This window comes from Neovison vison, chromosome 5, assembly GCF_020171115.1.
Source record: "Neovison vison isolate M4711 chromosome 5, ASM_NN_V1, whole genome shotgun sequence".
Classification (NCBI taxonomy): domain Eukaryota; kingdom Metazoa; phylum Chordata; class Mammalia; order Carnivora; family Mustelidae; genus Neogale; species Neogale vison.
The window spans coordinates 44,778,045-44,794,179 of NC_058095.1; the positions used below are offsets into that span (position 1 = coordinate 44,778,045).

Sequence of the window (16,135 nt, forward strand, 5' to 3'; positions counted from 1 at the left end):
TGTGCTGTGGATGGTGGGGAGCGTTGAGGATATAAAAAGAAAGAAGACATTTAGCAATATTTGCAGGGAGTGGGGAGAAGAGAATAGCAAGAAGAATAGATTGAGGAAAGCATCATTTCTAATAGAAGATTCTCGATAGGAGGGCGACTGAGTGGCTCAGTTGGTTAAGCAACTGCCTTCGGCTCAGGTCATGATCCCGGAGTCCTGGGATCAAGTCCCATATCAGGCTCCAGCTCGATGGAGAGTCTGCTTGTCCCTCTGACCCGATCCCCTCTCATTCTCTCTCTCACTGTCTCTCTCTCAAATAAATAAATAAATAAAAACCTTAAAAAAAGAAGAAGAAGAAGATTCTTGACAGGAAAGCAGAGAAGTAGGGAGATGTAACAGGGAGTAAAGCAATGAAAAACCCTCCTAAAGGTATCTGTGGCAGATACCGGATAGAGATCTCATTGAGGTGCCCAGTAAAAGCTGCTTGGGAATAAAAACCCAAAAGCAGTCATGGCATTCTTTGAACACTTCTGCTCTCAGCTGTTCTTCCCCGCTGATTACTGAAGAGCTCTTTCTTCTTCGCTTTCCAAACAGCTTATACTATGTATGGAAGACTTAAATTGCTATTTGTTTGCAGGTATGATCTATGCAAAAGTTCATGTTTATTCAGAAAAGTTTTTAAATCTTTACAGGAGAAAAAGAAAACTTTCTTTCAAGGTGATAAGTTAATTTTGTATCATTTCATATTGTCTTGTAAATAAAAGGTTTGAGAATTGTAATACATCTACATGTATTTTTTTTCCCCACAGCAGTATCCATGGAGGGCTTCAGCTGGGGTAACTACATCAATAGCAATAGCTTTATAGCAGCTCCGGTTACCTGCTTTAAACATGTGAGTATGGAATTTCTCACCTATTGAAATGCTTAGTCATTGTTTAAAGCCGAAGATACAATAACATCCGAAGTATCTTGTCTTTAGAAGGTCTTTATTTTATATTTTGTCATAAAAATGTTACTTTTTATTATACTTATTTAGTAATAAAAACAATTTCTAGAAGATGTGCAAGTGTTCTTTAAAGAAGTTATCATTTGTGGGCAACCCTCTCAGGTCCCAGGACCTCCCTGTTGGGGAGCTTTGTGCTATCACTTTGCTATTGCTCAATAAACCTTGCTTTCCTGCCCACCAAAAAGAATAAAATAAAAAGTAAATTACAACTTGAAATTACTCAAATAGGGAAAAGTACTAGTCTTCTCTAATTTTCATATTAAGCTGAACCATACACAGTTGCTGCTTTTGTATGTCGTGTGTATTGGCAGTGTCGTATGGTTCAGCGTAACACAAACCTCCATCATGCATGTTACCTAAATCTTTGTGAGCTGACCTGATATTTCAGAAAAGGAAGGATCTTTCTTCCAGTTATGTTTTTGTCTCCAAAGGTAAAATCACAAAAACAGAGAAGGAACTGTTAGTAATATAGCATTGTGGGCTGAAATATGTGACGCATACCAGAAAACCCTTTGCAGGATGTCCTTTTTGGCAAGTAGATTCTTATAGAGTATATGAAGTAATTCAGAATTAAGTTAAAAACATTATCCAAAGATAACTTTGTTCCTTTTGCTCCTCTTCCTTCTTGTTAAATGATCTGTGATTACTTCTCTCCAGTTTTTTTTTTTTTACCTTACTACAAGTTTAATTTATATTTAAAGATTCTATCTATTTAAAAAAAAAAAAGACAACTTTGCTACTATGTACAAAAAGAAAAGAGAATTTAGAAAATTAATGAATGAAATTTTGCTTACACTAAACGTTTTCTTAAGTTAGGACTTCACTTTCAAATAGCAGCATGTGGGCAAAACTGAGCTTGAATTCTTGCTGTGGAAACTCAAATGAATTTTAGTTCACAGCCAATACAGACTCTTGGTCAAGGCAGAGCATATGAAAGCTGTGGTAGAAATATAAACTAAAGCTGAGTCCTTAATTTGCTAGTTTTCTTTCCTGAAAGTACAGGTGTTCAGCCTTAGTGGGTGGTATAAGTGGGATCCTAGATAACTTTATCCAGTGCAAAGTAGGTGACATCCTTCACCGTAGGGTGAATAGTAGTGTCACATTTGTGAAATAGATTAAATAAATATATAGCAACAGCAACAGAAAAGAACGGCAAAGCAGATCTTTCTCTTTCTCTCTACAGTTCTTTGTGCTTTTGAGAAACTCAAACTCAGCCTAAGTTCTCAATTACAATTTAACTCCTTCATCTCAGATATCTGGAAATTTGTTGTCTCTTTTGAGTAGCCTTTATCTCTTTTCCTGTCTTTAGTATTCTGAGGTTCATTTATATTTTGATACCACAAATCATGTAAAGCTGTGTTATGTAAATAGTCAAGGCATTTTTTTAAAAAAGCATTTCAAAATCCCAGAAGCACATTTTATTTGTGTCCATGTCTATTAAAGTTCTTTGTAAGAAAAATTTCTACTATAATAATGAAACTGGTTTTGTTTTCAACTTGGCTTTTTTAAGATTAAAGTGTTCTATCATATAGATTAAAGCAGCTAGCCTTATTGTATTATTGTGTGCACTCCCATTTCTCACTCAGGAGCAAAGCATCTGTCACCCAGTGTCTTCCTTCTCCACTCATCTTTCTTTACTGCCTTTTTCTCATTGAGTAGGAAAGCGACTGATAACGATAATTTCTTAGTTTATTTTAGTACAAATGAGTTTGCTTTGTTTTCTTAACCAGTATCTTCACTTGAATCCCTTTGGTTTTAGTCAGACCTCACGCTGCACTTGATTTTATCCCTCAGAGCTGGTTCTGACCCCAGGTAGTTTTCTAGGTCTCCAAGGAGAGTTACTGGCTTTAGCTTTAGGAAGTCTGTTGTCAGGAGCTGCTGGGGAACGCAAGTCCCTGCCTTGTTTCGTCCATCTCCTAGTGTTCTAAGACTCAAACTGCCTGCCCTAACACTGGTTGATCAGTAAGGCCAACTTCTTCTAGGTTCCACTTCTGCCTTATCCCCAACTTGAGCACAGGTTGGGGGCCATTTCCTGCTCATAGGGGATTATTTTCCAAACATAATTTTAAGAAACATCCAGTGTGTAAGATGGAAGCAGAACTATTCTGATTGAACCAAAAATTGGGGCTGGGAGCAGTGTCCAAGCCCTGAGTTGAGTGCCTTGCTACTTTAAGGTAACCCAACCTCTTCTGGAGTAAGGATCATAGGGAAACAAACACTTTATATTTCCTGGCACTTAAGTGTGATTGTGATTAGTTTTAAAATCATGGGATTTCAGCAGCGGATCTCTTTTTTTCCACAGTCTATCGTTAAACTTCTGGGAATAAAGTTTCTACGAAGTATATCGTAAGACTATGTCCTCTTTGATAGTTGCTGTAATTATTCACAGTGCTTCACTGAGTTACTCAGTTACAGCAATGTTGACATTTTTATAATTAGCAAAGGAAATTGAGCCTCAACCGTTATTAAATATACCTGCTGTGTATCATGATTGCCATGTACCTAGTATATCTTTCATCCTGTGTAGGTCGTAGTTTGGTAGTTTTGAGACTTTTTCTTTTTTCTGGTTTTTGATTTTTGGGGGTTTGTTTGTGTAAGCTTCAGAATTATTACTCTTTTCCCTAATAGACATAGTCAGGTTAAGAGGAAGCTGCACTGACTGCCCTGGCAAGGATGGGGTGGGGTGGCCAAAACCTTGGCCCCTGACCCTTGGCTTCCCCTTTTCTGGCGGTCTCAGGAGTTGGAAACCACGGAATTAGGTAATAACACTTTTAATTAATCATAAATCATGTGGTCACAAAACTGTAATGTATCTTAAAAATCATCTAGTTCATCTAATCTGTCTCTTATTGTAGATGAAACTCTTGCTACTTTTTTCAGTAGCTGGATTATATTTCAGTTTTAGGCTTTGACCTTCTTTCCAGAATTTAAATTTTTTTGTTTTGGGGTTTTTTTTGTTTTTTTTTTTTCATAGTTTTTAATTAAGCCTCTATAGGGAAAACGTTCCTGTGCTTCTTTTACTCATACACTGCTACCACACAGTATTTCTGACACCAGATGTGTAGGCTTTCCATACATCAGGTAATTCTCCAACACCAGCTGGGTGTCTGACAAGTCAACTCGGTTCTGACACTGTCTACCTGGAGTTAATCATATCCCTCAGTCCCACAAGACTAGCCCCTCTTCAGTTACCAATCTGAAGTCCCAGCTGTTACCTGTGCTTATGACCAACTGGCTGCAAATAAGGGTTCCCATGACCTGTTCCTTGAGTTTGGTAACTTGCTGGAATGGCTTACAGGGAAATGAATCCTTGCATTTGCCAGTTGATTATAAAGGAGATAACAGGTGAACAGCCAGATGAAAAGATACATGAGGCAAGGTTATGAGAAGGCACATGGAACTTCCTGCTCTCTCTGGGTTATGCCACTTCCTACCAGCCCCATGTAATCAGCAACCCAGAAGCTCTCTGGGCCCCATCTTACAGATTCCCTCACTATCCAAATGTCTGCTGTAGACTACTCCACTTTTACAAAAGGCCTGCATTAGTACTTGCTGTCACCAACCAAAAGAAACCAGAAGGATTTTTGCTTTCAGGAAACAAAAAGCATTTCCTCACCTTATGCTGTTTTGGCTTACAAGAGGTTTAACAGTTATAGTTACGATTGATTTTATCTACTTCCGGATGGCAGGGGAAGCCTGTATTTTAGGATTCTGATGAAGGCTTTCATTGTATAGGCAGGATCAGTCATGAGCTCAGTCTCCACACCCTTACCCTTTCCCAGGGGATGGGGACTGAGACTGAGAGTTCTGAGCTTCTACTCATAGGCTGGTCTTCATGGTGACCAGTCCCATCCTGAGGCTATCTAGGAGCCCACCCATTAGAACAAAAGGTGCTTCTATCGCTTAAGAAATTACAAACCATTGAGGAGCTCTATGTCAGGACCCGGGTCAGAAACCAAATGTAAGAACAAAAGATGCTCTTAGTGCTCTTATCGCTTAGAAAATTACAAGGGTTTTAAAGGCTCTGTGCCAGGTACAGGAGCAGAGACTGATTATACACACACAGATACACATATATATGTATCTACATCTATTTCTATTTTTTTCAATATATATTTCCTGTTTTTTCACAGCCTCTAAAAGCAGTATCCATATCTATCCTAACTGTGGAAAAATCCACTATATTACTGCAGTACCAATGCCAGTTAGGTGTACGGTATATATTCATGAAATTCACAGGTGATTTTCTTCTAGTAATTTATGTTTGAACCCAAGAGAGCCTCCAGTTGATCAGTGTGTATGCAAAACATTGAATTTTAAAGCAATCTCAATTTTTTTTTTAAAGACTGTGGTCCTTTTTTTTAAGTTGTTTTTTGGTTTTTTTGGTTTTTTTTGGACAAAGGGATAGAGAGTACATGTAGGCAGAGGGAGAGGGAGAAGCAGGCTTCCCCCTGAGCGGGGAGTCTGATGTGGGACTCACTCCGAGGACCCCAGGATCATGACCTGAGCCGAAGGCAGCTACTTAATGACTGAGCCACCCAATGACCTGAGCTGAAGGCAGCTACTTTTTTTTTTTTTAAAGAATCTATTTATTTGACAGAGAAAGATCACAAGTAGACAGAGAGGCAGGCAGAGAGCAGAGAGCCTGATTTGGGACTCGATCCCAGGACCCTGAGATCATGACCCGAGCTGAAGGCAGAGGTTTAGCCCTCTGAGCCACCCAGGCGCCCCCATAAGAGTGTAGTCTTTTAAATTGAAGCAGTCCTTTTCCCATGACTCACCTTTTAAAATTAAGTAAAACATTTCTCTCTAGATGTTACAGCACAGGCCAAAATGTGCTACTATCAAGTGGATGTGAAACATATAAACCAAACCTTTAGTCTGTACTTACAGATTTGAAATTTCTTTCATTTGATACTGGACTCTATACTCTGGTATCTTTGCTAAGACCAGAAATCATCTTTCTTTTTTCTCCCTTGGTAATAGTTGTAGTTTTGTTAGTTTTTTTTAAAAAGGCCCTTTGTACACATGTATACTATAACTTTAAAGCTGACTTTAGGGGCACGTGGATGGCTCAGTGGGTTAAGCCTCTGCCTTTGGCTCAGGTCATGATCCTTAGGGTCCTGGGATTGAGCCCAACATCGGGCGCTCTGCTTGGCGGAGAACTTGCGTCCCCCCCTCTCTCTGTCTGCCTCTCTGCTTACTTGTGATCTCTCTGTCAAATAGATAAACAAAATCTTTAAAAAATAAAAAATTTAAAATTTTAAAAAATAAAGCTGACTTTACTGCCTCCACAAATATATCTGGTATCACTTACATGATACATTCTAATCCTCTCTTAGACACCTGAACTACATGCCAGGTGTTTTGAGAAGGTAAGGTTATTTGCACTTCTTTGCAACACATATCACAAGTATGTTTTGGATTTTAAGGTCAAAAACACAAGTACTTTTGTTGGTGTACATACAGTAACAGTAGTTTCTCTTTATAGTAAAACTTACGATCCATTTCTCAAGTATATGTTTATTAGTAAAGTAATGCATTTCAAGTAAAATTATTTTTTTAGCTTTTTTCCCTTAGCCTAGATTACACATACACAGGACTCCACTAAAAGTTGAGGTACTCACGTCCTTTCTCACTGAAGTCAGAACCTCCAAGATGTCATCCTAGATTGCAGAATTTCTTTCTAATGGAAATAAAGCTTTAGTTAGTTCCTGGCACTCGTTAGTGCTCCAGCTGAGTTAGCTGTCACGGGTCTCACCGTGCAGTAGAATTTGTACAGGAAAAGAGTGGACTCTAGAATAAGAGAAATCACCTATCATGTTTTTTTGTTTTAAAGAAAGCCTAAATAGTCGAGGTTATTTTAACTTGAGTCTGTTTTCTAAAGTGGTTCTTGATTTGATCTCCTGATTGTTCAACAGTATCGACTTAATACATTGTTGTTGGTTTTTTTAATGGTGGGCTATTTTACGCCTTTCAAATTAGTAGTCCCTGCTTCCTATCCCTTTTTACACACACATAGCCTTCTCCCATTCTTAATCTTGCTTCCACCCCACGCATCCCGTTTTCCTTTTATGCTCTCCTCACACTCCCCCTCATCCTGCTGCCACCACCTCAAAAAGTAGATTTTGGTCTCAAATCAAAAGGTGAGTGGACTTTCCGGAGAAGAAACATTTTTTTTCCTATGTCAACCAACCATTTCCACTGAGTAGCATTTAGGAGTTCTCCTTTCTGTCTAGTTAATTTCCTGTAATGCTTTTTTCCCTTTTTGGCCAAAAAGTATTTCATCTTTCTCTACTGGATGAACCTTAATACTCATATGCCTGTTAGTCTTTCATTGGTGGCTTTTTGTACAGTTGTCATACCATCGCTGGGGTAGATTCTTTCTTGGTTACCTCTGTGCAGCTTTAGGCCTAACTTCTGCCCACTTGTTGAAGATTGTGGGTGGTTATCAGAATAGGTTGGCAGTTCTGTGGAGGGAAATTTGTATTTCTGCCATGAGGCATCATGTGTACAGTGTATCAGCCCTCTGAGAGTCTAGCCATCTGGGCTGTTGGACTATCTGGGAATGTTGTTGAAGTGTAGGAAATAAGACTTCCCACCCAGTTATTTTTTTATAGACGACAGTCAGGTGGAGGTGGTCATTCATTTGTGCTGGGGAGCCCTCAGTGTTTGGATCTGGCCATGTCCTGCAGGACCTGATGACAGCTTACCTTGCAGGGAAGGAGAGTCGCTCCCAGATAGCCCTCACGAGTGGCCCTGGAGCAGGAAGTGGTGAAGCAGATCTTCCTGATTTGGGAGGAGCCTGAGGTGGACCTCTCGTCCTGAGTCTGGAAGGTAAATTTGTTGTTACCTGTAAATTATGGTTCTGCTAGTTCATGCTATGCCAATCCAGACTTTCAGAGGTATCCCTCCTGCCAGCAAGAGAAGACAGATGACTTGGATGAAGATGGCTGTCAAGCCCTGGGTCATTTCGTCTTCCACAATTAAGAGTATTCATTTTAAACAAAAGGGCAGATATATCTGTGAAATTACCTTATTATTTCAACACATTGAGCACGTGCTATGTAGAAACTACGGTGCTCTTTTTGGTTGTTTTTGTTTCTTCATTTTTTATTTCTTAGAGTGAACCATATGGATTGGTTTAAGAGGGCCTAGCAGAACCACAACCTTACAGGCAAGAACAAATGTCACTTTCTGCTACTTTCTCCTATACCAATCCAGACTGTAGGGACAAAAACATAATATCCCCCAATAAAGTGAATATTATCCTTATTTTTTAATAAGCCTATTGACCCTTTATTTTCTTTAATAAAATGTGACTAAAAACTATTTTCTGCAAATAATTGTTAAGGCCCAAAAAAAAAAAGTTGGTGAAATTGTCCTATCTAGTTCTGAGAGGAGTGCTCTATGCCAAATCCACTTAGCAGTATGCCAACCTAACCCCCAATTTATCAGCATAACCAGGCTTCTTTCTTCTCGACAAAAAATAAACCCATTCCACAAGATTTGGCAGCCAAACAAAGAGGGGTGGATACCCTGCCTTATTGTAGCATAAATTCAGCTGCATCTGTCTGCTCTAATTGGTTCATCCTCACAGAAATGAAAACATGGTCTTTATGTTAATACATCTTAGTTTAACCTATGTTATCTATCATCTTTCCAGCCTCTCCTTTTCTGATCGTATCTGCTGGCAATAGGGATGGCCCTACAGTCTAGAGTGATATAGGGGGAGATAGCAGAACCTGAAGAGTCCAGTCTTTCAATTCAAAAAGAGCAGAAAGGGGTAGTCATAACAGATGTATTGTTTTTTTGCAGAGTTCAGGGAGATAGTTACGTGGACCCTTCCAGTATCACAAATATTTGAGATAGGCCGCTGTCTCCAAGTACTTTGTTGCTTGTGCTACTTAAAGTGATAGCCATAATTTGATTCTGTCTTTGGTGCCCCGATGTACTCTAGTTCAGGATTATTTGACCTTTTCTTCCTCTCCTTCAGAAATGTCATGAACTGTTGAGAGGATAGGGGTTGAGTACTATTTTAGGCTAACCCTTCTGTTGGGTTGGCATCCACCGAAGTATGAGAAGCCTTGCATGGAAGACATTTACCCAATGTTCAAATTGGCTAGATCGTGTAACTCCTAGATGTCTTTGTTTGGTCATCTTTGAGCTCTGAAGCTGTTTTGTCTTTTCCTGATTTGTTCATATGATCAGGTCTTTGATATCCTTTTCTCTATGTTCAAGGTTCTAAATTATTTTTAACGAGGAGCTGATTGTCAGAGCCACAGAGACTGTTTAGTATTACCAGCATTCCTAAATTCACTTACTTGATTTAATTAACTGTTGCCTAAACTTCAAATAATTATAAATGGCCTCAAGTTTTAAGGATGAAAATGTAATGGAAATTGTAATTTGGTCATGTTAGACTTGGGAAAATCTCTTCATGATACTCATTTAATCAGTTTTCTGAGTCCGCATCCTAACAAGTAGTGTGGAGGCTAGTGATTATCAGTTCTAACATTGAATGTTTCCTCTTTGTTTATAAGTAATAAATTATGTAACAGTTTGCCCCATGATATGCATCTCCAGAAACTCTTTAACTCTACTTTTTTAATAACTTTAGCTGGTGCTTTTGCCACATGTCCATTTAACAGACTGTATTTCTGTTTTATGAATTTATCTTAATTTGAAAATACGGATAACTAAGTTTTGTTTCTCCTGTTACTGGAAACCCCATTGCTGATTGGAAGTATTTTTCTTTCTGCTCTTTGGACAGACCCTTTAAAATTAGAGGTTAAGGTAAAGTGCATTCATTAAGCATATATTTTAAAAGTAATAAGTTTCTCTGCTTTCTCCTGTGAAATCTATTGAGTTTGTGATAGCTTTAACAAATATTGCTGCTCGGGTCTTGTATTAGGACAGTATTGAATTTCAAAGCTGGCATGGATCTATTCTAATATATTTGAAATTCTGTTCATCTTAAGCTTGCCCCTCACACCGGCTTTTTCCAAATAGAATTCTGTGAAAAGGGAAATAACTCTATTTTTAGAGAAAAATGAATGAATTAAATGGCATTTTTAATTTAATATTTCTGTTACTGATGGGAATGCTTATTTTACAAAATGTGTTTTGGGCTTTATGTTAATAAGATGATAACTTAATAATTTTTATATGACAGGCACCTATGGGGACCTGCTGGGGTGATATCTCAGAAAATGTGAGAGTAGAAGTTCCCAATACAGACTGCAGCCTACCTACCAAAGTCTTCTGGATTGCTGGAATTGTAAAATTAGCAGGTGAAAGCACACGTAATAATTTACCAGAAAATGCCAGTTATGTTTTTATTAACTTGTAAGAAAGCATATTTGTAAATTTCACAAATATTGCCAAGTAAATAAGAAATGCGGTAATAGGGTAGAGGGTAGCAAATTTTTTTTTTTTTTTTTAATAGAAAACTGAACAGGAAATAATTTTAGTTTTGGCAGTACAAGCTCTGTCATGGTTCCTCAGCTTGACATCATATCATGAAAGCAGCCATGGCAAGACATAAATGAATAGGCCTGGCTATGTGCTAGTGACAACTTTATTTACGAGCACTGAAGTTTCAGTTTTATATCTAACTGTCACGTGTCATGAAATGTTATTCTGTGTTTGATTTTTTTTTCAGCCATTTAAAAATGTAAGACCGGGGCGCCTGGGTGGCTCAGTGGGTTAAGCCACTGCCTTCGGCTCAGGTCATGATCCCAGGGTCCTGGGATCGAGCCCCGCATTGGGCTCTCTGCTCAGCAGGGAGCCTGCTTCCTCCTCTCTCTCTCTGCCTGCCTCTCTGCCCACTTGTGATCTCTCTCTGTCAAATTAATAAATAAATTCTTTAAAAATAAATAAATAAATAAATAAAAATGTAAAACCATTCTGAAATGCATACTGTAAGAAACATCAGGCAGTAGGCCAGACTGCGGGCCACTATATAGTGTGCCACACCCTGGTGTAGGGAAATACTTGGAAAAGTAACAAAAATTTGAGGTGCTAAGAAGAGTGATGAGGTCCGTAATACCAAAAGTAAACTAGTGTTGATAATTTCCTCTATGTTGGGTTCTTTTTCTTCACTGCCACTGCTTTCCATGTCCCCTAGGCCTTTGCTACCTTATTGCTTATCACATAAATGCATTAGGTATGTCCTGTGTTCGACACTGTGGGCAGGTGATATGCAGAAGTATAACACCTCGTTTATTCCATGAGCTGCCATCTGCCAAATGCTCCCTGCATTTATGACGAGGCGCTCAGTGAGTGGTGCAGTAGGGCACTGGAGTCCTTCATCGGGACGCAGGGATGGGGCCTACAACCACTCAGCTAAGTTGTCCTTCAGTTAGTCAGAGGTCTGATGCATCCTACTCTTTCTAGTCCTCTTTCCAGCCATCCTCCCCCAAACACCCTGCTCACTACGTACTGTAGACAAACTTGATTTACTAAAGATGATCTTGTATTTTTTTGCTTAGGCGTCTTTTTTTTTTTTTTTTTTCCTGCTCAAGCATCTTTAATCACTTCTTTGTCCTTAAAGGATCGAAGTGGTTGGCATTTATAGTTATTGATGAGTTTCTCCGTAGACCCCTGGCCAAAGTTTGGTTGCTTCCCAGCAGAAATGCTATCTCTGTTCTGATAAGGCGAGTTCTCCCTCCTCCCTCACAGAGCCTATTAGCACCTCCGTGCCTTTGCACAGACATTTTACCCAATTCGGTTCCCAGCTTTTCCTTGAAACGTTCCCCCAGCTATACAAGTATTCACTAAATGCTTGTGTTGTTCTCTGCACTGTAATTTAAAACAACATAGTCTTTCTGTCCTAGGTGTTTAAGGCAGTTATATTTAAATAGATCTAAGGATCAGTGTGCTTAATATCCAAGAATTATTTACAACTTCATCTCCAGTTTTATATTTCTGTTTTATCTAATTATATCATGTATCATTTTTAAGCCACTTTAATGACATTTTAGAATTGAGCCTGATGTTAATCATGAACTAGAACTCAAGAACAGTTGTCAAACTCATAATTTAGTCCATGAATTACTGAATTTTAAAACTTAAGGTTTAATGCTGTAAATTTTCATCATAGCTTTTAACACATGAAAATGCTGACTGAACTTAGCTCCCTGCTCGAAATATAAATTTGTTGGGCCTTTTTTATTCCCCTGAAGGCCTTAAATAAAATTGAAATCTGTTACCAACAGAAGGTTTATTATAAACAGTATATATCATACACTTTTTGTTCTTTCTAAGAAGTAAGGCTTCCCGTTTGCTTAGTATGTACAGTCTTTAAGTCCTTTCATATACATTTATTTGTGTTTTTTGAACTTTTTTACCTAACATTTTCACATTTTATTTCCAAATAAATAGGACAGAAAAAATTAGGCACTTGAGGTAGCCACAACCAAATTACCAAATTATCCAAAATATTTATTCATCTAAGCAAAGCAGTTTCTTTTTTTCTTTTTTTTTTCTTTTTTTTTTTTTTTTTAAATTAAAGGTGTGTGTGTGAGAGAGAGACAGAAAGATAAAGAGCACAAGTAGGCAGGGAGACAGGGAGAAGGAGACTTCTCTGCTAAGCAGGGAGCCTGATGCAGGACTCAATCCCAGGACTCTGGCATCACAACTCGAGCCAAAGGCAGCCACCCAACAGACTGAGCCATCCAGGCACCCCAACCAAGCAGTTTCTTTGAGATGTTACTTTACCTGGATTTCTGTGACTTACCATAACCTTCTTTCTTTTATTTTCAAAACTACACATTCTAGTAGGACTTTACCACCCCCATTTCCACTAAGAATTTCTTTTCTAGAATTTAAGAAACTCTGGTTAAAATTAAAATACATTAAAAGGGAAGAAGCCGTGCTCTAAAAACAGTTAAACTAATGACATTACACAAACAGCTCTCAAAGTTTGATCAGTACACCAGTAGCAGCAGCTTCTCCTGGGGACTGGTTAGCAGGGCCTGTTCTCACTCGGCCCCCAGCTCTGTGGAGTGTCAGAGTTTGGGGATGGGCAGCCATCTGTCTGCCCACACACCCTGCATGGGGTTCTGCTGCGGGGACAGCTAACATCTGACACCCACTGCCAGCAGCTAGGTCGTGTTCTGTTTCATCGCATTTTCTTATTATGTGGTGATTGGTTTGTTGGTTTCAGGTTACAATGCCCTTTTAAGATATGAAGGATTTGAAAATGACCCTGGGCTGGACTTCTGGTGCAATGTCTGTGGCTCTGACATCCATCCAGTTGGCTGGTGTGCAGCCAGTGGAAAGCCTCTTGTCCCTCCTAGAAGTAAGTGGCCTCTTGACCCCTACTGTAATTGAATATTTGTACTTCAATGCAGTGTCACACATAGTAATATTCAAGGGATATCAAAATTACAATAATACTTTTTGGTTTCACATCTTATATGCTCGCAAGATATACTTGTGGTTTTTCTGTTTGTTTTTTGGGTTTTTTTGTTACTCTTCTCCAGAACCTTAATACTCTAAACATAGGGGAAATTGTTGTGGTTTGAAAAAATAGTTTATGAAGCAATTCTGCTCTTTGCTAAAGTGTAACTGGTTATTTCTTTTGTTTTAGCTATTCAGCATAAGTATACAAACTGGAAAGCTTTTCTAGTGAAACGACTTACTGGTGCCAAAACACTTCCTCCCGATTTCTCACAGAAGGTAAAGACAGGATCTTAGAAAGGACTGAAGTGTCAATTGAGAGCTCTAAAAAAGGAATAGCCTGAAGTTTTTTTAAGGAATTATTTTAATTTAGTGAGCCAGATGATCTAGCTAAATGTCGAGTGCACTCAGTATTACAATATTGAGATTATCTGTAGACCTTTGTCATGAATTCTGAACAGTCTTCGTTTGCTTTTGTTTAAGGTTTCAGAGAGTATGCAGTATCCTTTCAAACCTTGCATGAGAGTAGAAGTGGTTGACAAGAGGCATTTGTGTCGCACGCGAGTGGCAGTGGTGGAAAGTGTAATTGGAGGAAGATTAAGACTAGTGTATGAAGAGAGTGAAGATAGAACAGATGACTTCTGGTGCCATATGCACAGCCCGTTAATCCATCATATCGGTTGGTCTCGAAGCATAGGCCATCGATTCAAAAGATCTGGTAAGCACCTGTCACAGGACCACCTGTTGAAAACATCATTGAGGCTAAATTGTACTACCTGGTTATTTTTTCTCTACAGAATAGCAGAGATCAGAAATAGCATTCTAGTTGTCTGGGCTGCTCATTCTGCCTTAATTAGGGAAGGTTCACACCAGAATAGGAGTGTCCTGACTCCTTTATATTCCTTCCACTTGTTCTCAGTTCAAATATAATGCACTTCTGGTCACAACTACACTTGTTGTCTTAACACTTTTCCTAGCCAGCCCATTTGAAAGATCTAAAGGTAGTCTTTCCCTTTGCATTCAGTTCTAATCAAAAGAACAAGATTAAATGTGGTTAGACTTAGTACTAAACACATTAAAGCATACCTCCAAAGTTGTGATTCCCTAACTAGGGAATTACCAGCATTCTGACTGGCTGAATGTATTTAATAGCACATGTACTCTGAAGAGAGAAGGACTATTAGAAGATATTTTTCACCATAAATGTAGAAGGCATGTATTTCTGCCATGTTTTAGAGTATACATACCTTGTGAGTTTGAAACCTTCAAAGAAACGTGGTTTTTGGTCTTCTCACAAATGCTGACAGATTAGTATGTAACTTTTCCTTGTAGATATTACAAAGAAACAGGATGGACATTTTGATACACCACCACATTTATTTGCTAAGGTAAGAAGTTTTTATAAGAACCCTCATTTGTAAATTAGGTTTGAAAGAGGGTTGTGGGTTTTTTCCTAACATTATGGAAATCACAATTACATTTGTTCACGTAAAAGGAATTAAGACCTTGTGATCCATAGGTGTCACAACTATTGATTATAATTTTTCTTAAATTCTGTCTATTTGCCTGAGTTCTCTCTATTCTCGAACGGAAGTTTGAGTTATAATATTAGGTAGGTAGGAGAAGGCATTTGGTATTTTCATCTGATAAGTGTTTTCAAATTGGTAATATTTTAATTGTTAGAATGATAATATTTGTAACGGTGGCTGTGCTTTCATGTAATTCTTTAGGTAAAAGAAGTAGACCAGAGTGGGGAATGGTTCAAGGAAGGAATGAAATTGGAAGCTATAGACCCATTAAATCTTTCCACAATATGTGTCGCGACTATTAGAAAGGTAAGACTATAGGTTTTCAAATTCAGAAATGCAACTGTAAGAATTGGGTTTAAGGTAATAGGAGAAGGAGGCCCTTAACATATTCATTCGATTCCCGTGCCTGGGTGGCTCAGTTGGCTAAAGCCTCTGCCCCAGGGTCTTGGGATCGAGCACCACATTGGGCTCTCTGCTCAGCAGGGAGCCTGCTTTCCTCTCTCTCTCTCTGCCTGCCTCTCTACCTACTTGTGATCTCTGTCTGTCAAATAAATAAACAAAATCTTTAAAAAAAAAAAAATACTCATTCTGACATAAAAGTATGTATCTTGATCTTCACCAGGGGGAAGGATACTGGTAAAATAAATTTCAGTTTTCATATCAGTGTTTTTTATAGCTTGTCAAGATTTTCATCGAGTCTGCTGCCTTTATTTATGGAGCTGTATATCCTGCGTTAGAGAATATTTGAGTTACTTCCTGGTCAAAGCTAATCTAATACAGAATTGTAACAAGGCCAAGTTTATCTTCAGCTTCCTGGTTTTTTTCCTTTTGTGCCTTTTTTCTTCTTTTGATAATACTTTATCTCTTCCTTTTTTCCTCTCTCCTGAAGCTCCATTTATTAAAGGTTCTAGAAGAGTTGTTCTTGGGGTGCCTGGGTGGTTGTGTCATTAGGTGTCCGCCTTCAGCTTGGGTCATGATCCTAGGGTCCTGGGATCTAGCCCCACGTCGGGCTTCCTCCTGGGTGGGAAGCCTGCTTCTCCCTCTCCCACTTCCCCTGCTTGTATTTCTGCCCTCACGGTCTCTCTCTCTGCCAAATAAGTAAATAAAATATTTTAAAAAAAGAAGAAGACTGGTTCTCAATTCAAGTAAGCATAAGAATATGAATACCCTGGGAAACTTAAAAAAAAATAAAAGTGACTAGACCTTT

At 38.6% G+C, this 16,135-nt stretch overlaps 1 protein-coding gene across 8 annotated transcripts in view; it reads left to right on the top strand.

Annotated features, from left to right (window-relative positions):
• MBTD1 (mbt domain containing 1) overlaps window positions 1-16,135 on the top strand; it is a 67,238-nt gene that overhangs the window by 35,319 nt on the left and 15,784 nt on the right. For 7 of the 8 annotated variants that reach the window (XM_044248651.1, XM_044248653.1, XM_044248654.1 and 4 more), the window contains 7 exons: window positions 798-880; window positions 10,170-10,287; window positions 13,164-13,298; window positions 13,590-13,678; window positions 13,883-14,117; window positions 14,732-14,787; window positions 15,130-15,234. In XM_044248651.1, the coding sequence (XP_044104586.1) occupies window positions 798-880; window positions 10,170-10,287; window positions 13,164-13,298; window positions 13,590-13,678; window positions 13,883-14,117; window positions 14,732-14,787; window positions 15,130-15,234 (821 nt within the window). The remainder of the gene's footprint in view (window positions 1-797; window positions 881-10,169; window positions 10,288-13,163; window positions 13,299-13,589; window positions 13,679-13,882; window positions 14,118-14,731; window positions 14,788-15,129; window positions 15,235-16,135) is intronic. The other variant, XM_044248648.1, reaches the window with a different exon arrangement.